At 40.4% G+C, this 20665-nt stretch overlaps 1 protein-coding gene across 5 annotated transcripts in view; it reads right to left on the reverse strand.

The window, feature by feature from the left end:
- AGAP1 (ArfGAP with GTPase domain, ankyrin repeat and PH domain 1) overlaps positions 1–20665 on the reverse strand; it is a 290576-nt gene that overhangs the window by 137620 nt on the left and 132291 nt on the right. For all 5 annotated transcript variants that reach the window (XM_010713236.4, XM_085228640.1, XM_085228638.1 and 2 more), the window contains one exon: positions 18461–18553. In XM_010713236.4, the coding sequence (XP_010711538.1) occupies positions 18461–18553 (93 nt within the window). The remainder of the gene's footprint in view (positions 1–18460; positions 18554–20665) is intronic.

Raw genomic sequence — 20665 nt, forward strand, 5'->3', positions numbered from 1 at the left:
GCGCGCTGCCTTTCCTCCAGCTGAAGTTCTTGCCCCCTCAGGTTGCACTTGACACAAGCTCAAACACCTCGCAGAATCAAGCCTTGCCAATAAAAGAAAGTGCCTCTTAATCTCTTTCCAAAGACTGCAGCAGACTTGTCTTTCTCACCTTTTTGGAATAAGCTGAGATTCTCAAATCTTTGCTTCACTCTGGTTGCCCTCTGCTCCAGCATTTCCATTTCTACAGAATGTTTGTTACAATCTTTTTATATGGGGATTTCATATACACACATATTCATGTACTTACGAAAACATACACACATTTATATGTACATACATGAAACAAGGTGATCACATCCATACATTACTTCACATCGTCTCACAACTCTTCCCTAACAATAATTTCTTCCAACATGTAGAACAAAGGAATCCTGCTTTAAGTCTGTTTCAAATTATTGTGCAGTACATTTATACAACTACATTTTGGTTCATTGCTTGCACAATCTCAGGTCAATTTTTTATATATTCTGCAGACATCTAAAGAAATATTCAATACTCTGTATTGCCTTCATTCTATGCGAGGATTCTGAAGATATTCTAAAATGTTCAATCAATGTAGCACTCCTTTAACTTCTTCACCCATAAATGTTACTACAAGCGATTACTACAGATTGAATTAAAACAAAAGGTTTTGTTTTTGTATTCTGAAAGGTGAAAAAAAAGGGCTGGATTAGGTTTATTGCAAGTTATATATCTGAAGGCATCAAGGTAGCAAATGCCTATGGTCACATCTGAAACTCAAGGTGTTATGAATGGTAGATACAATTATGAGAGAGAAGAGCGAGATGGATACAACAAGTTCATGAAATCCTCACTCATCAGAAAGTAAAGGAATACCACGTTCTGAGCAGCCCTCCACAAAAACCAGAACATCCCATTTGTTTCTCAGATCTGCTCCACAGTGTTTCTTCCTCTTCTGTAGGCCCCAAACCCTTCCTCATTTTGACAGCACTCGAGTCCAGTGGTGTTCTGCCCTCACTTTTCCCTAACGCATATGAAGGTCATTATTGTTTCTTTACTCAGCTTTACAAGCTGTTGCAAATACGAACCAATTTAAGTCTTTCCCCCATAAACACTCACTTTTATATAGTCCTATAACTTTTTAACCAAAGGAAGACAATTGTACTCGCAACGAATGAAAGATTAGAGTAAAAGAAACTGGAACAGAAACAGTAAAAACTCCAAAGCAATTTTCCACCAACAATTTCACGCTGCTATTTAACTTAAAAATATAAACATTGATTGAAACAATCACACACAGTATAACACTGTTCTCTCAATAGCCTTAACCATCACACCAACAATATCAGGCAAAAAGGAAGACTTCTCCCATTCATCAATATAGAAGTTATTCATCCGAAGTTTATTATCTCAGGTAATTTGATCAATACACTTCACCTTTATAGTACAGTTGTCCTTGTGAGCAAAGCATTTTGCGTTTTATAGTGAGATGGTTATTATGAAGGCTATTCATAGGGAAATTCTCTGCAGTTAAAAGTTTTTCCAATTAACTACATTTAACATCGTTTAAGCCATAAAATGGTGGTTACATTTCACATCATGTTGTTTAAGCGTGGCAGCGCTTAGCAAGCAGTTAGCATGCATTTGGCAAAAGTACATCAACCAATACTTGGAAATGGAAATCAAGAAAATCGTGCCACAAATAAAATAAGGCCCTTTAAATATGAAGTTGAAAATAGACACAAAAATCACGTACTTCACAAAACCGTGAAGAACGACCTCCTTGCTTCCATCACCACAGGAACACTCCTCAACATCTATTCTCCTTCTGCATTCACACAACTGCACTACTCTTCTGTCAGGCTTCCTTTTGAATTTTGATATTTCTTTTCAATTCTTGTTTTGTGTAATTTAGCTATGAAATTCTAATGAATCATGGCAGAAAGAGTATCTATTATTCTCTGGGATGTAGAACTCCCAAGATAACTCTAAGAAGTGGGCAGTGTTTGGGCTACCTTGTTGGCTGGAAAAGGCAAGCATTCATCAATAAGGTTCCACAACAAGGTGGATAAATTCCTTGAAATCTAAGTAAAACAAACATTCATAGATCAGTTATTGCAAAGCAGAGAACCCGCTCAAAATTTGCTCAAATATTTAGAAAATAATAATAAAAAAATTCCTTGAGAGATACTCAGAATAAACTAGTTCATTAAAGTCGTATCAGCACTTGTAATTGGCCCTTGTTGGCCAATAGAAGGAGATATTGCAACTTTTCCCAGGAAATTATATTCTAAATCCTTCATGAGGTGGACCTTGTCCTTTTCTGAGGAAACTTGATAGCAGTCTTTAGTATTCACTAGCATAATTAGGGCTGCAGTTAATTTCATTAAATTCTCTTGCTGCTAAATGAAGCAGATTATGAGACATCTTTTATTGCAAGGCATGAAATTACAGCCTGTCAGCTGCCAATGGTAGAGTAAAACTAATGAATTACAGGGTAAATAACACCAGAATTAACCAGCCAATTTAACATAGCAGAGAACAAAGTCATTTTTACTTAGAGCTCTGGCAAACACCATCTCCAGGATACCTTTCAGATGGAGGGAGACCAACTCAGGGGTCCTCCAAACTAAATAACCAGGGAAAAACTACATTTTTCGTGCAGCAACATTATTAAGTGAATGCTACCAATAAGTTATTAGAGATCTGTCAGATCAGTGTTAGATATCACATCACTAAAATATTTAAGCCGTGGTTTCTCCAAGCAGTTTGTGTAATATATTATTCTTTGCACACCATAGGGAAAAGTGCAGATGTGCATTAATTTGTCACTATTATAACTAGCTTAATGGTGACAACTCTTCACAGACAGTACCAGACAAAATCCCTATTAATGAGGTGTTGGAAAGCGCTTGTACAGGATGGACAGATAATTAAAGAAAACCAAAACCAAGCGTAACTACTTATGTTCCATTTTCTACATCTGTCCTTCTAAACTTCTCAACATAACAAGCACATTTTCTCTGCACAGAACCCCTGGCTATCCTTCCTCTGCCCCTGCTCAGAGACCAAACAGAGGTGTAAATACACACTTCATTTCAAACTAATGCTCTGTAGCCCAAGGATTATGTTTCCTGCTGAGGTAAGTACCAATGTGAGGGATTGTGTTAGCTGGGAAGCAGCTGGACCTGAGCACAGAATGGTGTGTGTCAGCATAGCTGTCTCCATCTCTTGGGGATGGACTTAAGGCTGCAATAATACCTGTGGCATCTGCAAGGAAAGGATCTAGGGAAAGAGAAATCCCACGTTATTACAAGGGCTTATTACTAACTCATTTTGGCAAATGTACTGTAATCGTATCTGCTGTACACAAATTAAAGCATTTTTAGAATGGTTTTTCAAGTTAGGTTTTCAGCAGGTTTTTAAGGTACAGCTCCTTAGGTGATATATAAACCTAACTGACCACAGTGGGTTTAGGCAGTGCTGATGGTGGGAAGACTGGAGATGGAGTGAGGAGGGCTGAGCTCATCGGAGCTCAGATCAACATGGTAGAGAGAGAGATGCATCACATGGGGAAAACTTGCCTGTCAGGGTTTCACTGTTTATCTGGATCATTATGATTATTATCTACCTTGAGGATGTAAGTATCTCAAATTCAAGTTCTATTTGTAACCAAAACAAACGAACAAAAAATATCCCAGGAGACACTGGTGCGTCTTCCAAAAGAAAATACCTAAAATTCAAAATCTCAAAGCATGTCGATAAAAATTAAAACAATTACGAGTAAACATGAATAACTGCACAGTGGAATCCTTTGGAGAATGCATTCGCCTATTGATTGATGTCCTACTGTCAGAAAAACCACAAGAATTTCTGCATCATATTGTTGCTGCTTCAATAAAGATACAACAGTCACTGCTATTTCTTCCATAATACAAAGCACACAAAAATATCTGTGGTACCAAATTATTCAAGATCATGGAGGTAATTAATTGCAAGCTCTTAAAACCCAGCTTTGCTAAGGACACAGAGAACCTTTCTTTATACACCACCTACCGAAATTTGTTCTTAAAATGTGCATAGAAATGCAAACTATCTGCCAATATGAGTTTTCAACCAGCTGGGTCAGTTTAATCTTTTGGGATTTCAGAGGTAAGTAAAAAAATGGGAGCTGTCTGTTTCAAGGTTGCAGTAGGAGAAGCCAAAAGCTACAAACAAGGAAAGCAAATCATGTGCCCAAGCACTACTGTGTTACACAGGAGTAAACTCGTGCTATGTCTGCCCCACCCCACAACAGTCATCTCTCTGGGACCAGCACATCAGCAGCGTTCTGTAGGTCAGAAATGACCTACAAAAGAATATTCCTGCAGAACACTAAAACTAAAACAAGCATGATTTTCCAATCCCTGAACGAAGGGAGGCTCTATCTGCCATGTTCCAGAAATGAGTTTTCTCTCTCAGACCTTCTCCAAACACATCTGTATTACACAGGGAAGACCTACTGCTTCCTGAAGCCTTTGCCTGGCATAACCGACCTCACCAAACCTCTCTGCTTAGCACTGCAGGTCAGTATTTCTGCACGCTGATCCCACTCTGGAAGGTACTCCTGGCCCACATAATGCTCTAGACAGAGATGCCGACTCTCTTAAGACACCTTGTTCCTACTCCAGAAAAGGAAACCTCCATCTTACGTATTTTAGGTAATTATTTTCACAACATCAGAACTACTCCAGACAGCTGCTGATACTTTGCCTTCAGATTTCAACAATGGGAAAACTTGCACTCTGACAGCTTGCATGTATCAATTCCAATGCATTTGTTACCAAAATCTATAGACTGAAAGCTCTTAAGACTGTTCAATTGGAAACAGCTCAGAGGCATTGACAATGTGCCGAAATAGCAGAGCACCAGGGGCACCGATGCATTGCTTCAAGTTGGCAATCAATCACCGTGCTTCATGCTTAGGCACCTTAGAAACCAGGCACCTCTAGGGACTGGCGTGCTACTTTCTGAAAGCTGCTTAAGATTTTTAGATGTTATTGAACGTCACCTGTTTTCTTGTTTTTGCTTCCTATCTTTGTTCAATAGCCATCGTTCAATATTTCTCCTCTTTCCTCTTACCTGTTTTCTATAGATTTTGTTTCCCTTCCGTTTTCACCTGAGCTCTCACTATTTTCCATGTGAGTTCTGCTTCTCTATTTCTGTTATCCATCATATTGGCATGCTCTCCTATCCTCCCCTTACCTTTACAGCCCAATGCTTTTGTCTGCTGCCTCCCCTTCTACAGAAGCAGAGAGTTTGCCACCTTTGTGCTCCAGAAGATCCAATAAACCTATTTCTTCACCACATCACTCTGACAATAAGAAACGTCACTGAATTTGAATTAAGTGTCACATAATCTGTATCAGGAATTACTTAAGAAACCACTAGGCTGCAAGATTAAAGCACTAACAACTATGAGCATGCACATTTTGTTTCTCATCTACACTTACAAACTGAGAGCAACATTTACCATACAAAAGAATGATTCAGAAAGCACTCTGAAGTTCCTTGCCATGCCATTAACCTAAATAAAACCAGCAAGTCAGACTTCAGAATGCTCAGTACCAGCAGTACCGCGGGGCTGCACTGCCCACTTACAGCACCAGGAAGGGTTTGTGCAGCTCAGCTGCCAGACACAGCATTGGAAATCTGAAAAAACTACGTATTTCAGGAGACCTAACACACACAACGTGCCTTGTTGGTTTTTTGTTTTTTTTTTTTTATTTTCATTTTCATTTTTAACAGCAAGAGCTGAGTGTTTGTCATATGGGAAACACACCAACCATGTATTTCTATACTTACTCTTTTTTTCCTCACCCAGTATGCCCAGAGTTCCCTTCTCTCCTTTTCTCTCTCCTACAATTCACAAAGCATCGTTTTGCCCACTGTCTTTTTTTTTTTTTTTTTTTTTTTTAATTTGGGCAGGAAGTAGCTTTTAAAATTGATTCTGTAAGCGATGATACCTGCTTCTTAACCATTCCCTGTTCTCTTCTGTTCTGTAACTCACCTTCAGAATTTCTAAACAATTCAACTAGTTGCACTGCTATTTTAATTGATTTTCCTTCCAATACCTGCTGCACTCAAAGATTTCTTAATTTTTCCCTCCTGAAATATTCACACAAGAGAAGAGAGCATTAGACGTTAACCTAGCAGCTTGATTTGCAGTTCTCCAGCTCTCTACCCAACCATTTAAATACTGTCACTCATAATAGGGTGATATACTGTACTATAAACCATTCTGCAAATGGTCTGTCTTGGTATTTTTCTTTTGTGACAAAGAATCATACTCGCTATGAAGGGGAAAGAAATGAACTCCGTGCTCGCACTTACTTAGAATCTGTTTACACGTCTCAATAGCTCTCCCTACTCCCTTTTTATTTTCTCCCATGAAAGTCCATGTCATTACGTTCTTTTTTATACTGTTCCTTTATAAAAAGAATTTTAGAGTCTGACAGCCCACGAAGTCCAGTAAGTTTCGCTTAGAATTAAGCCTGAAATTATCTCCTTATAATCATTCCATAGCTGTGTGCTTATGTCTCGCAGTAGATCAGCAACAGTTCTTTTCCTGGCAAACACTCTAAATTCCTACATATAACTTTACAATTAGAAGTCATTTCCCCTCTCATCTTCTAAGCAATTGTGTGATACAAGAACCCACATTACTAGTGCTAGCATATACTGATTAGTGCTGTGATGCCAAAGACCTTCAGACAGACCAATCTGGAAGCAGAGCCACAGAGCTGGGTTTCTCTCTCCAGCACTGCCTTGAGCACTTTGCCTCATCACTGAGTTTAACATAAAAAAAAACAAAACTGCATGCATCTTAAGAGTATGTTTCTTAAATGGTCATTCCTGATGCTCGGGTCAGATCCCTTTTCTCCTGCGATGCAATGCTGTTTTATTCTCAAAGCACATCCACCGTTTCTTGCACTCAATTCCCAAATCTGAAACTACACTGAACTTCCACACACACGTCACTTCTGGGTCTGGTTTGGAGCACGAGACTGAAAACCCAAGTGTTCGTGTTTGGAAGAGAAGCTACTGACTTTGGAGAATTTAATCCACTTGGTCTTCTGTGTGCGTTGCATTACAAAACCTGACCACTACTGCAGACACAGCTGCACTGGAAGTGCCCATTCCAGGCACATCAACAGCTCCATGCCACTGAGGGTTGTTAGAGAAGTGTCTTCGTACAGAACACAATCCAAAATTGGGTTGAAATAACAGAAATGAGGGCAGCTGGGTTTCAATTCAAATTAGCAGTTTCAGTTCATCTCCCATCACCCTGCCCAGATTACTCTACCATATTGCCTTTGATTTCATTATGAGTTTAAAGGAGGATAGAAGTAGACTTTTTCAAGCAGGCAGACAGCAGTGGCATGTACCACAAGCAACAATGAAACGAGAAGAAGAGTCTGACGTGCAACCAGTTTGAACAGAATAAGATTATTACGCTTCTGTTAACAGATCTGCATCTGTTTGCATCAAGCCTTGTTCTATTTTATCACCATCTCTGGGCCTTGTAACCTTCAAGACGTGTCTCTCTCTACTGTTTACAATACAAATCACAACTGTGGTTGCTGTCTGTTGGCTTCCACTCACAACCCTATCACTGATGGTACTGCTGCATGGAAGCAGGCCTGGTGCTGAACCCTGTTGTCCTGCTTCCAGCCAGCCCCAACTGTGCTCCAGCTCTAACTTGTTTATGATCACGCAGACTGTTTTCAATCCACATCACAGTTTTTAGCCAAATGAAACTGAATACATTTTCAATTAAGAGTTAGCAAGGCATTTTCAAAATGTTTTACTAAAATCCAAACATTTTGCATCTGTTATGTTTGCTTCATCCACTTATTCTGAATTTCGATCAAAAAAGCAATCAAGCTTTTCTGGCAAGTTTTATTCTATATATACACCACGCTATTTCTCACACTTATATTAAGCCACTCAGGAAAGCTCAGTCCTGCAGCTGTGTGTGTTACTGCAGTCTTCATTTCAAGCTTTACAACTCTGGGACAAGTGTACCTGAAATATCCCCATGTCATCTGATGACCTCAATCATCTCAAATTTATCATCAAGCAAAGGATTCTGACAAACAGAAGGCACAGTTCTCTGATTTTTCTCCTTATCCAAACTCGAGCAAAATAAATTAATGATTTTGGTTAGTTTTATTTTCAAGAGTTGTGCTGCTGAATTATTCCATTTAAATTCAAAATATTTAAGTGCCAGCATCTGGCCCATCTGCCGAGATGTGCTGCTAATTACTGGAGTCAGAAGGGTTTTGAAGAATAGAAGTAGGTTTAGAGAGAAGGCAGTGACCAGCATAGCTGCCATGTCAGAGATTGTACAGAGTACCTACATTCCACAGACCCTACTGCCCCCACCACCAGCAATACTCCTTTTTCATCCCACTGCTATTTGCAATTAGCCATCACTACTTACATTCTGCACAAACAGGCCCACAAACGTGAAACACCAGTAGTGCCGATACTTTTAATTTTTAAATGAAAACACAAGAAGGGATTGTGGACCAACAGCCCGATTCAGACTTACACGCAATTACCTCAAAATTAAAGGGCAGCAAAAGAATTATGAAAATATTTCGGATGCCCAAGGTTTGCCTCGTTCAAAAAATTAGGCTAAAGGGCTTTAAATGCGTGCTGTTCAGTTTACTCTTTTGATTGCTTTACCACTATGTAAATCAATTTGTTAATGTTCCTTACAAAATGCATGAGCCAGTTATACTGACAAACACACAAAGCTCATTCGTAATTAGCAGTTAATTAGTAAGAAGGAACAGATGCTGTTAGAGTTTCAGCAGGCGAACAGGTTCTGTAAACAATGCTTATAAATCTAAATGAATTTATTAACCACAATGCAACTGTCAACATTTTGCTGGCAACCATACAAATATGGCGGAATCCCCAAAACATCTTTACAACATATTAATAATCATCGTGTCAACCAAAGTCTATCAGGCAGTCTCACTTGGTAACTGTCATAAGCGCTCTACTTAATCTTGTTATGTCACTTCTTCCTCCTAATTCCTCACTCGTGCCCTCAGAGGAAGAGCTCAGAGGCCACCACAGTTAGCACAGACACATACAGACTCACCTCCAACAGAAAGCAGCTCCTCCAAACAAAGACATTTGTGCCAACCAGCTTCCATGAAAGAAGAACCAACACACAGCGAGCACAGCTTTGAAAGCAAATCTCGGTCCTGAAGGATTTGCAGCAATTTTCTTTATCCTCATTATCAGTCAATGAGAGATCACTGGTATGAAGGCATCAGCAGATCTCATGTACTAAAAATAACATAAGGTCAATTATTTCCACCCACCATTTATAAAATGACGCACTCAATAAGTCACTGGGTCATTCCATAGTTTCAGTAAGTTGCTTTTTTTTTCTTCCTTTTTTTTTTTAAATTATCAAGGAGAGCTAGAGATGGCTCAAATAAAAAAGAATGCCTCTTGTAAGCATTTCTGTGATTCAACATGGAGATAAACTATTAAAGCAGCCTCTACGTACAACAAGCTCAGTCAAGACTTCTGGCTAGGGGCCAGCTTTTAGCCTAAGGGCAACAGTGAAGATACCTTAGTGACCTCCTTCCTGCCAATCTCTGCATGTCACATTGAGATGCCACCTTGATATATGACACCATTTCAGCACTGGAAAATTCTAATAAATTTTTTAAAGTCGTATTATGGCTTTCTTTATTGATGTTCTCTTTTATACCTATATTGCTTTCGATCATTCCCTCCTCCTCTCCTCCAAAGCATTCTGACACCTCTCCACCATGTTCTGCTCTTGCTTCCAACGTGCACAGGTTTTGCAATACAACGCACACAGAAGACCAAGTGGATTAAATTCTCCAAAGTTCTGCACGGCAGACTGCTTGGTTTTCCTTTTGCAGGCATGCAGTCCTACTTCTTCCTTAAGTTGTTTGTGACTTTTCTTCTTAGCCTTGCCTTACTTTTGCTCACTTTTTGAAGTTTGGTCATTTAAGTGGAATATTACCTTTGAAATTGTGTCCATTGCCATAAGTGACAGTGATAAACGGTAATTCTTTATTAAGTACATTGAGTAATTATGTTTATAATGTAATGTACCATAAAGACAGATTTGTAAGCTGGAAAAAGTAATGGGTAAGTCAGTGCCTCTCTACCACAGCTTGATTCTGTTAGGAAAATCCACGAGGCTCCCACTGACTTCATTTGTAGCTTCTTAGGGTGAGAGGCAGTTAAAACATTGATAGGAAGATAATTTCTCTAAAAACTGTATTAATAATGTCTCATTTATAGATCCTTAGAGGTATAAAAGCAATATGCACATCACTATAGAATTCAATTTTAGGAAAATAATATTACTGTAAGGCCTCCATCACTCTCGAACATCACCTCAACCCCTACCAAACATTAATTGGAAACTGATAAAATAAGGACTTTAACTACACATGCAGAGCAACTGTATGCTGCTCACTTTGTCTTTGCATGCTTCAGACTGCCACTACAATTCTGCAGGGAGCAAGAGCTATCACAAGAGCAATTCATAGGATGAGAGACAGAAAACTTGCATTGTAGGGCTTCTTAAATACTAGGCGGGCATCAATTAAAAGAAACATTGAAGAAATTCAGTCCTCATAACAAAAACACCCAAATCCCAGCTTTCTTCTGCAACCTTTGGACAACTCATGAAGGGAAAACAGTAGAATCCAGGCAGCGGGAAGAAGTAGGTGCCTCAGTCGGACTTGGTGGTGGGAAGAGAGAAACTGTCCCAATATGAGGGGTGCTGGGGTTCCTACCTCTGCATGCCTCCTTTGGCTAAGGGCCCAATGGGGCTAAATTCCCCTGGATTGACAAAAGTAGGAACCTTAACTTCAGGCAGGGAGGGTTTAACGCTCAGAGCTTTGAGGGTTGTGTTGGGTTTCCAACAGAGCAGTGCACTGAGCTGGTCTGCACAGATTCACTGAGGATACCAACAATATAGCAGGTCTTGGGCTTTACAGGTGACAAATCCATTGCAACTGAGGTAATCAAAGAAAATTGTAGAAAAAATAATAATTAATGACAGGACCTTCATTCTAAAAGAAATCCAGGAACCTTTATGCGTTATTTCATTCCACATAGTCAGCTCTACTGCTTTTCTTGGGACATTATCTGGAAACTACCACCAGCACAATAAAACAGCTTTCACAATCAAACGAAATGCTGTTCCGAGCAGGTGAATGCAAAGCTGGAGCTCTTCTTCTGACGTAAGGGCACATTTGATCTAATTGGAAAAAATATTTCAAGTGCACTGGGAATAGTCACTGTTAACTGAATGCAACAATGAAAAAGGAAAAAAGAGCATGCAGACCCGAGGGAATTACCAAATCAATTAACAACTAATTCAGGAACTAATTTCTGTATTGCCTCTTAGCACAAAACTGTATCTTTAATTTCTCCTGCAATAAGCATCACCATGATAGTCCTAACACACTCTGACGCTTTAAATGAGTTTACAAGTATCTCTTTTTGATTGGCTATATAACATTATTTCTTCACAGTTCAATGCAACCACAGCCAAGTGTTCTGAAATATTTAATTATACTGGTAGCTACCAGTTAACAATTTACAGAACCATAGTGAGCAAAAAACATTTTATAACTAGTAATCAACTAATTAAAAACACGGCAAAAATGTGTATGTTCTGATTATAAACAATTGCAGAGGAATTACACAGAAGATTTCAGCACTAAGAGTATTTGGCTAACACCCATACTCTTGTGTTTGTACAAGCGTATCTGGATCCTGATTACTGTGATTAGACACAAGTGTGACAGGGTAAATTACACCTCACGGTAGATATAAATAAATGAAAGTCTGCCATTTGCCAGTGCCTTGTCAGTCATGTCATTTATGAATTTTGGAAAGCCACCCTCCAGAGCCACCAATCCTGGATGGCAAAGAGCTCTTCAGAAGCCTCCAGGAACCTGGTAAGCCCTCTGGGGCAGAGAACAGAGCAGCAGCACACGGCAGTGCCCTGGGGCTCTGTGTGAAGGAGCCATGAGCTCAGGCTGCAGGCAGCGGCTGTGCAGCAGGTCAGGTTACCGAGGACACGTGTGCCATTTAAAGCAAGTAAGTCCTGGAGGTGCACGGGTCCTCCAGACATCTGCTGCCGGCTTTCTTTTGAAATGCATTACTCCAGAACAGAGCTTGATGCTGCGTGCAGATGGAAGAGCAATAGGATGAGCTGTGGTGCTCAACACCAGCCCAGGTCTGCTAACATGCAAGCTGCCGCAGTGGGGAGCACCCAGCTCTCACTATACCAGCTTCCTTCACCCTGTCAAGTCAGATGAATTAAGCAGGACGAGACACTAAGAAGGTTGCTTATTTGTACTCTCTTTTGGTCGATTCAAAGTAAACATTTACATTTACAAAACCCGCTGCAAAAAGCATTTGTTGTTCATGTCGATGGTGGCTCTCAGGTCTGACACTTGCCTGCAGCACTGCGGGGCTCTTCGGCTAGTGAGAAGGATTAAGCAAATCAGTTTGACTGACTGGATGTGGCACACCGTCACTTCTCAAGTCCTATTTCAAAGTCACTACCAGACTTGCCAAAATGAAGGACGGAAGCACTGTTATTCTGCAGAAAAAACATGCGTGCTTGACTGTATGCAGAAATGTCCCATCTAGAGCTAAAGCTTAAAGGAAAATGAGGTTAGGAAGGGGAAAAATAGTAATCGAGAGGAGACAGCAGGACTGAGACAGCACTGAAGAGGGGAAAAGAAGGGAGCTGAGGGGCACAGAGCAGTAGACAGGCAGGAGATCAGAAAAATCACACTAGGCAAAAATCCCATCCTCAAGGGAATGAGAATCATAAGGAATAAAGGTGTTTGTCCCACCTATCTGAGCTAAAAGGTTATAAACTGGTAACTGGAGATTCAGTGATAAGAAACACAGAAGGAAATGCAAACACGCTGCCTAAGCCTGAACATGCCTAAGGAAGAGTGACAAGAAGTTGCCCCCCGCCTGCCCCTGTGCCACTCAATCACCACAGGACTTGTGCTTGGTGGGTTGCAGGAGGCAAGCTCCTGGAGTTTACCAGCAAAGTTTCTCTCCAGACACCTATGAAGCATTGCCTGGTTTCCCCAAGACTCTTTCCGTGGAGTAGTACACAGATAATCTAGGGGAGTTCACTAGCAAATACCTGAATTAAACACAAATTCCGTACCATGGCTTTTCTATGAACATCTTAGAAATAACACGGATTTTTTCCCTGGTTAGGAAATGTTTGGAACGTTGCTTCAGTGACACTCTAAGACAAGGACACACGTGAAAGCACTGAAAATTGACAATATAATGGCCAGGTTTCAAACGAAATTCTTGGGAGTACACAACTTGACTTAAAAGTCACTTGACAGAATTGCTGATAAGGGATTGCAAAACACAACACCTCAAATACTGCAGACATTATGGGACCGGTGACATTTTTTATACAAACTCTGACATTTGTTGAAAGCATTTTAACGTTATTTTTCCCAAGTTTACCGTGACCTTTTATAAAACACGAAGTTCTGGTTTTCTCCATGCTCATCTTAAGGACAAAAGTGCCACGCATGTACCCAGGAACTAAGCTCTTCTTCCTAAAAGCAGAACTCCCACCCAGTTTGCTGACAGAGCCCCACAGCTATCTCAGCCCTAAAAATGTTTACCACCTTTACTTCGGAGTAAAAAAGATAAAATGCTTCGTTTCATTCAAGGATTACTTTTAATTATTTAAATGTGCCATGCTAGTGGGCAAAGAAGGTCATCTGAAATATCACCTAAAAGTAAAGACTGAATAAGATATTCAGCTTTCTCCATTAATACAGCCGTTTGCAAACAGAGAAGTGAATGGATTTTGAAGTTCACCTTTGCAAGTCATGGATGGCAAGTTTTTCGCTACGCCATCAGCTAATATTAAACATGAGAACACTTCTTCTCAAGCCAGGGTTTCATGTTTGCTGTCCCTAAATGATGTATCCGGGAGCTGCACTGGAATCCGGGGGCACAAGAAGCACAGCACTGCTCACTGTGAGCAGGGCTTGGGTAACCCGTCAAAATGCAAACCCCATCAAAGCTTCGGTGAGATGGCTTTTGGTAAAAGAGCAGTCAAGGTTATATAGTTCAGCTATACAATAACATGGGCATCTGTGGTAAGTGCAAATGCCAAAGATGAGAATCTCGAAGCAGAAAGTCAAGGCAAGCTCCTGCGTATTTATTTACACTCCAGTCTGGGAGGGAGGGGGGAGAGGAGGAAAAAAAAAAAAAAAAGAAAAAGCACACAGCTGCCATCCCAAAAACAGACCTCCCATCTGCCACCCACGATTTGCATGTCACCTTCTCCAGGCTCATTTGTACTTCATTAACTGCCATTGACTTAACAAGATTTATGCAAATGACACCATAGGAGCTCGCTAACTCCCACTGCAATCAAGTGATTATGTATGTACAATTCTCCACAGCAATGAAAAATTAATACATGACAAGCCCACTCACCGCTGAGCTGAGCTTCTTGCTTTTATTTCTCTTGTTGTCATTTTTTTTTTTATTATTATTATTTGAATATGCTCTACTGCAAGACTGTAGAAAACAAAGTAATCTTCCCAAAATGCTGCAAAAACCCCAACATGCTGGAAAGTATGCCACTCTGAAACAGAGCCTAACACACACTTCAGAACATTCAACTCAGGCTATCAGATACCAGTCTTCATTTTCAGCCCATGTGGTTTTGAGCAGGGGATATTTCATATCGAGGAAACCATTCAGTCTAATTTTCTCCGTAACACAAAAGGTGTTAAACGCAATCTCAGTATTCTTTTTGGAAAGTTATGGCACATCCAAAGTCCTCCAAGGATGCTGGGAGCATAGACTGGATGGCACGTTGATGCTGCCAAGTAAGCAAAACCCAGCCTCGCACTTTTGAGCGGTTTCCTTTTATTTCTCCCTTAAACTGACCTTCCTAAATGTAATTCACCTTAGAGTAGCTTTGCAAAAAGCTACCGTTCACGTTTTGACAACACACCAACTTTCTGTTGCTTACATTTTGGGTTTCTGCTGAGAAACTGTAAGGTTCTTCAAAACAGTTTTAAATGGCTTAGCTGAATAAAACCATGTTTAGCAGCCTAGGGAAGTTATAGCACTCAGGAAAAAAAAAAAAAAAGACAAAATAAGAAAATTAGCTCTTTTCAACTTGATTGCTTTAAATTAAAGTCAGGAAGGAGTGAGGTGTTCCCTTGCAAGGAAGCATACTCCATTTATAACTGTGCCTACTTCCCCAGGCCCTCAGGAACTCAGGGGTCCATAAGAGGAAAGAAGGAGCAGGTGCAGCTCTGCTTCTTCGGACTGGAAGAGGCACAGAAACACACCTGCCCAATACCAGTTCCTGCCCTCCACCTCTGCATACTCCTTGAATTCAGATGAGTTTTCATTTTTTTTTCTTGAAAAGAGAACATCTCCAATCTCCAATTAACTTTCCTTCAAGTTGGGAGACATTGTTTCTGATTTCTGGGACACCCTGGGTAGATAAGAAGAACCTACAGTGAGGCAGCACAAAATCTATCAGATAACTAAGCCTCTGAGTTCACCATTTCAACAGTAAGACTTCTCTATTAGCTGTTCTTGAATAATTTTTTCAAGTACCAAGGAACACGAGACGCTCTGTATCTAAATTTCAACCTGAACCTTCCTATGGGTTTTTAAAAAATAATTATTTAAACGTGCTAACAAGCTCAATCAACAGAAGAGAAGCACCAAGCTGCAAGTGCAAGCTCAGACTTACTGCCTACACCAGAGGCGCATCGCCAGCAGCTCTGAAGTATTACTGCCATGCACAAACCCAAAGCACCTCCAAAGGGAAAAACAAAGTACCGACAGTGGGATTAAGAAGGTCTGGTCATTGCCTCCCTTGGAAGATGAGGGTATGTGCACGAAGCTGGCAAAGGCACCTTTCTCAAGAGCAGCTTCAAGAAGTCGTGGGATGTTTAATGTAACTGGAGGCGACTCGTAATTGCAGCATGGGATGGTGCAGCAATGTGACTTTTGGGCTAACGGGAGGAAAGACTGGAAAACACGGGGACAAAGATTAAAAAGACTCTTTTAAGAATATAATAAGAAAGCTTTTCCACAGCAACTCTGTGAATACTACAATCTGCATTCAGCTTCCTGAAAGGAGATTTCTCTTTCTATTCACTGACCATTTGTCACCGAAACATCCTGATGGAAGGGGTTTCTCATTGAAAGCAGCACAGTAGCATGACATATTACTGAAGTTTTTAGGTCTGAACACTCCTTTTCACATCCTTCTGTCTTATTCACGGTTAATGCATTAAATGCAACAGAGATCACCTTTTCTAGCAGGAATTTCTACTTCCTCAGAGAGATCTCCAAATATCTCACACCTGTAGAACATACCAATAACAGTCAGATCAGCAATGTATAGAACATACCAATAACAGTCAGATCAGCAATGTAAGTCATCACCACCTCTAAGTAAGAGCTATCTGAATAGCGGATAGGAGAAAACTTCCCCAGTGCCTCATGTTAGAGTCTTGTCTGATGGTGAAAGATGTACACTAACTCAGAACAGTATAATTTGTAATCAAAAGCCACTTCAAACTAATATGTATATTTCAAATGCCATTCAACACTGTCAGTACACATATACATTTCCGTTTCCTCTAGAAATTCTTTGTTTCTAATAAAAAAAAGTTTTGTTTTTCCCCCTGCTTCACGTTCTTTTATTCCACAAATAAAGCAGGGGTAGGAGGATGAAATTTTCAATACAGAAATTCAAAGTGATTGTAGAGGATGTCTTAATTGTGTTGTAGCGTGATCACACTTTAGATGCTTATCTCACCTGCCCTAAATGTGTATTTTTACACAAATTAATTTCACGCAGAGCCATTTTAGAAAAGAAGAGTACGTACTCCTCAAAGAAACACTGGGAAAAGTATGTTTTCCAGTGCATTTTTTATTCTCAGCTGCACTTGCAGTCTGTTTTGTTTAATTAGCATTACCCGAAAGAATCCAATCGGTCTAACCCATCTCATAGCACACAAAAGCTGGAGAAAAAAAATGTACCTTGTTTCAGGTGCCTGCAATCTCCTCCTCTGAACACTGAGCCAAACACGGAGCTTATCTGGTGTCACACTGCTGTGTTTGATTAAAATTTGTCTTCTAAAGATTCACAGACACGACTAGGCTTCTGTGGCCCAATGGCCCCAACAAGTCTAACTGCTTTGAGAAAGGAAATCACTACAAGCACGAGTACAAAGCCATCTCCCCTCTTCCTCACCCCCAGCATAAAACAAAATACAAAGAACCTCCACAACAGCAGCACCAAACAGGGGATGGGGGACTCCTCAACAAGCTGAGCCGGGAGCCTAGGTAAGGCTTGGAAGCACATGGGAAGAGGGAAGGGAGAATTTGGAAAGGAAACCAAAGGAAACTGGAAGAGAACTGCGTGGGAAGAAAATAAGCTGCTGCCTGCAGCACGGTAGCTCGCAGGAAAGCAAATACTTGCAAACACTACTGCAGAAACCATTTGTACAGCATCCCATGCAAACGCTTAGCGCAGTGTTCTTTAACTGCGTGCATTCAGCGTAATTTAATTTGGAAAAGTAAATGATCTCATTTACCCAAACACTTTGCATTAGATTCCAGTATTGCTTTTGCCTTTCAAAGTGCGTTCAGAGCTACAATTCAGCATTCGGTTTCCGGGCTAATGAAAGTGCATCTAGGCTAGTAAAACAGACCAAAACAAATCCGTGAATTCAAGTCCTGTTGTGTAATGAGGAAGTTTAATTAAGGCCACACATTACAGCTGTAAATGTTCTCTTATATAATAAGGTCTAAATGAAACTGAACCTAATCAAAGTTACAATTCCTTCATTAGCAAATTACAAACAAGAGTGCACAGCTGACACACCGGCTATGATTATCACAACTAATTGCCTTGTTGTTACAAACCAGCCTGAAACTGTGTTCAGATGTCCGTCTGCGATAGCAAATTAGGGCCACATCAGGCTATTCCTGCCATCACAAGGGGCTCTTGTGCAGCACGCTGATTTCCCCCCGTCAAATGGGCAGTGCACAGCCCAATCAAAGCCGGCTCTACAAAGGCAGCCTTTGAAGCCAGCGCAGCCGAGAAACGCGCTCCATATGCAGGCCGGCAGACTGCACTTCATTAGGCCTGTTGTCACATTTTCCCTCTTCTTATTCTAATGATCCTATTTTAATACACATAGGAACCTCTCCTAATTGATGTCAAGTGAGTGACTTCCACATTCATCACTGGAGCACATCAAACAAACCTTGGAGCGCGGCCGGCCTCGCAGCGCTGCAGACCCGAGGTGCATCTCCAAGCGCGGCAAGCAGAAAGCTGGTTGCATACCTGCTTAATTGGGATCGCACGGCCGCTCCCGATGCTGTCCGTTCTGCTCTCCAGGACCTTCTTCTCTTTGTCTGGGTCGCTCCCTTTTCGAGACTGCAGAGCAAAAAGAAAGTTGGTGTTATTATTTTTTTTTTAAAGCGACTGAAAGATGTATTTTGACACGTAAACATACTGAAAGCAAGAGGGGGAAAACCTACAAAAGTACACGACAGTCCCATTTTAATGAATTTGAATACCTAATTACCATTTCCAATTTTCAGCCTTCCACTTGTTTGAAATGGGATTTGGGTTTCAAAGAGTTCCAGCCTCGCTGCCTGAAGAGCCAGCAGATGACACTGCAGAAGTTTACAGTGCTACCTGAAGAAGGCTGCAGCTTCTCATTGAGAAAATCTGACATATATACATAAATATATACACAGATAGGTAATATTATTAACTAATATCTGTAAGTTTTTAGAAATATCAACAACTATCTGAGACCATGATTTTATGACACTATCTCTCTCTGATTGTATTCATTTAACTTTGTTCTTTGATCATGCCAATTCACAGCTCTTCTTCTCCTACTTTTCCACGCTGAGGAAGTTGGAATTTCAAGAATAGGTGCCCGCTGAGGTTGAAAAACATTCTTCTGAATAGAGAAAAGAAAAACCAACAAGAGAAAAATTAAATCAATGTTTAAAACTTGACCTGGCTTTCTCTAAGGAGAACTGCCCTATGGAGTGAGCTCACAGAGCTTCCTTCGTGACTACAGGAGTTTTAAGAAGTCATTCAGATTCTGGTCGATTACTGTGAAAGAACACACAAGTATATTCATTTTGACAGATTTATTTTATTTAAAAAAAAAAAAGAAAGAAAAAAAGAAAGGAAGAGCTGAAAGTCATCCTCCTTAATAACTGATCTGACAAGTGACAACTTCACTCCATTACTTTTCAATAGGAACATTACTCACACAATATTGAAAACGGGAAAACATTTTCATGTGCTTTTCAAATCACAGATGATGTATGAAACAAATGAATTTGCGGTGTCCAGTGCCACAATGGAAAGCTAATGAAAACCAGAGCAATACAAGACACTGAGTTTGATTTTTGGCATAAAGGGATGACTGAAAGGCAATGACATCGGGACTTAATACCCATTTTCCGTATTCCCCCACCGAGCAGGCGGAGGGATGGAAGGAAGAAAATGCCCCAAGCATTGCTTTAGGGGGCGAGGGGAAGGAGGGAAGGGGAGGGAAAAAGCCCGGGTAGGAAGACTTCAAGTAACAGCATCCTAAGCACCACATTTACCCAGCGGGGAGGCTGTGCTTTTCCCGGCTCTGCCAGGAGCAGGCTCCTATCACTAGTTACTATGGTTAGGGGCAATGGAATGACATGGCAGGGAATTAAACAAAGAATAAATGAAAGAAAGCAAAACAAGTGGGAGGGATGAAATCCAATGTTCAAGATCACTATTGTTCCTCTTCCTTCAAGACAGATTTCTGAATCTGAAAGTGCCACTTCCCAATAATAAAACACAAAACAATACTTCAATGGCGCAAAGCGGCCCTAAGTGACATTTTAAAGGAACTCAATGAAGGTAGCCAAATCCTTGGGAGGGAAGTTGTCAACTTGAATGTTTCTTTTTGTCTTGTTTTAAAAGAAAGGATCCCGTCTCTGAAAAGCAATCTAAATACTATGCACTCATTTATTTATTTTTAAATCATCACATCTTCTCTTCCAGAAAAGTGACTGCAGCAGAAAAAAACACTGCGCATAGCAGGGAAATGCTTCAAAGCAAAATGTTGTCAAATGCTTCAAGCATAGAAATCTAGGAAGGGATGTTAGTCAAATCCTTTCTGGCTGCTCGTAATAAGAGTACACGCAATTTTCAAGGGGAGAATTGAATCAGGCTCCACTGTTTGTATCATGTAGTCAGATAGAGAGGTACCCTAGTCTTTCATGCTTTCGCATTTATAATGCATCCATTTCATTTTAGATCGTATAAATTAAAAAACAGACATTAAACCACACTGAATCAACATTTGCTAGGATTTTCTTTGACGTCACGTTAACACTTTCAGCAATCCTATTTAAAACTTTACAGCAAACCAGAGAAGGTCCCAAAAAATCAAAAAACAAAACAAAAACAAAACCTGCCTGAATGCCATTTGACCTATTTTCCTTTTGCTGCAGAAGTCATATGCAGCCTTACGTCAACACT

This window comes from Meleagris gallopavo, chromosome 7, assembly GCF_905368555.1.
Source record: "Meleagris gallopavo chromosome 7, MGAL_WU_HG_1.1, whole genome shotgun sequence".
Lineage (NCBI taxonomy): Eukaryota > Metazoa > Chordata > Aves > Galliformes > Phasianidae > Meleagris > Meleagris gallopavo.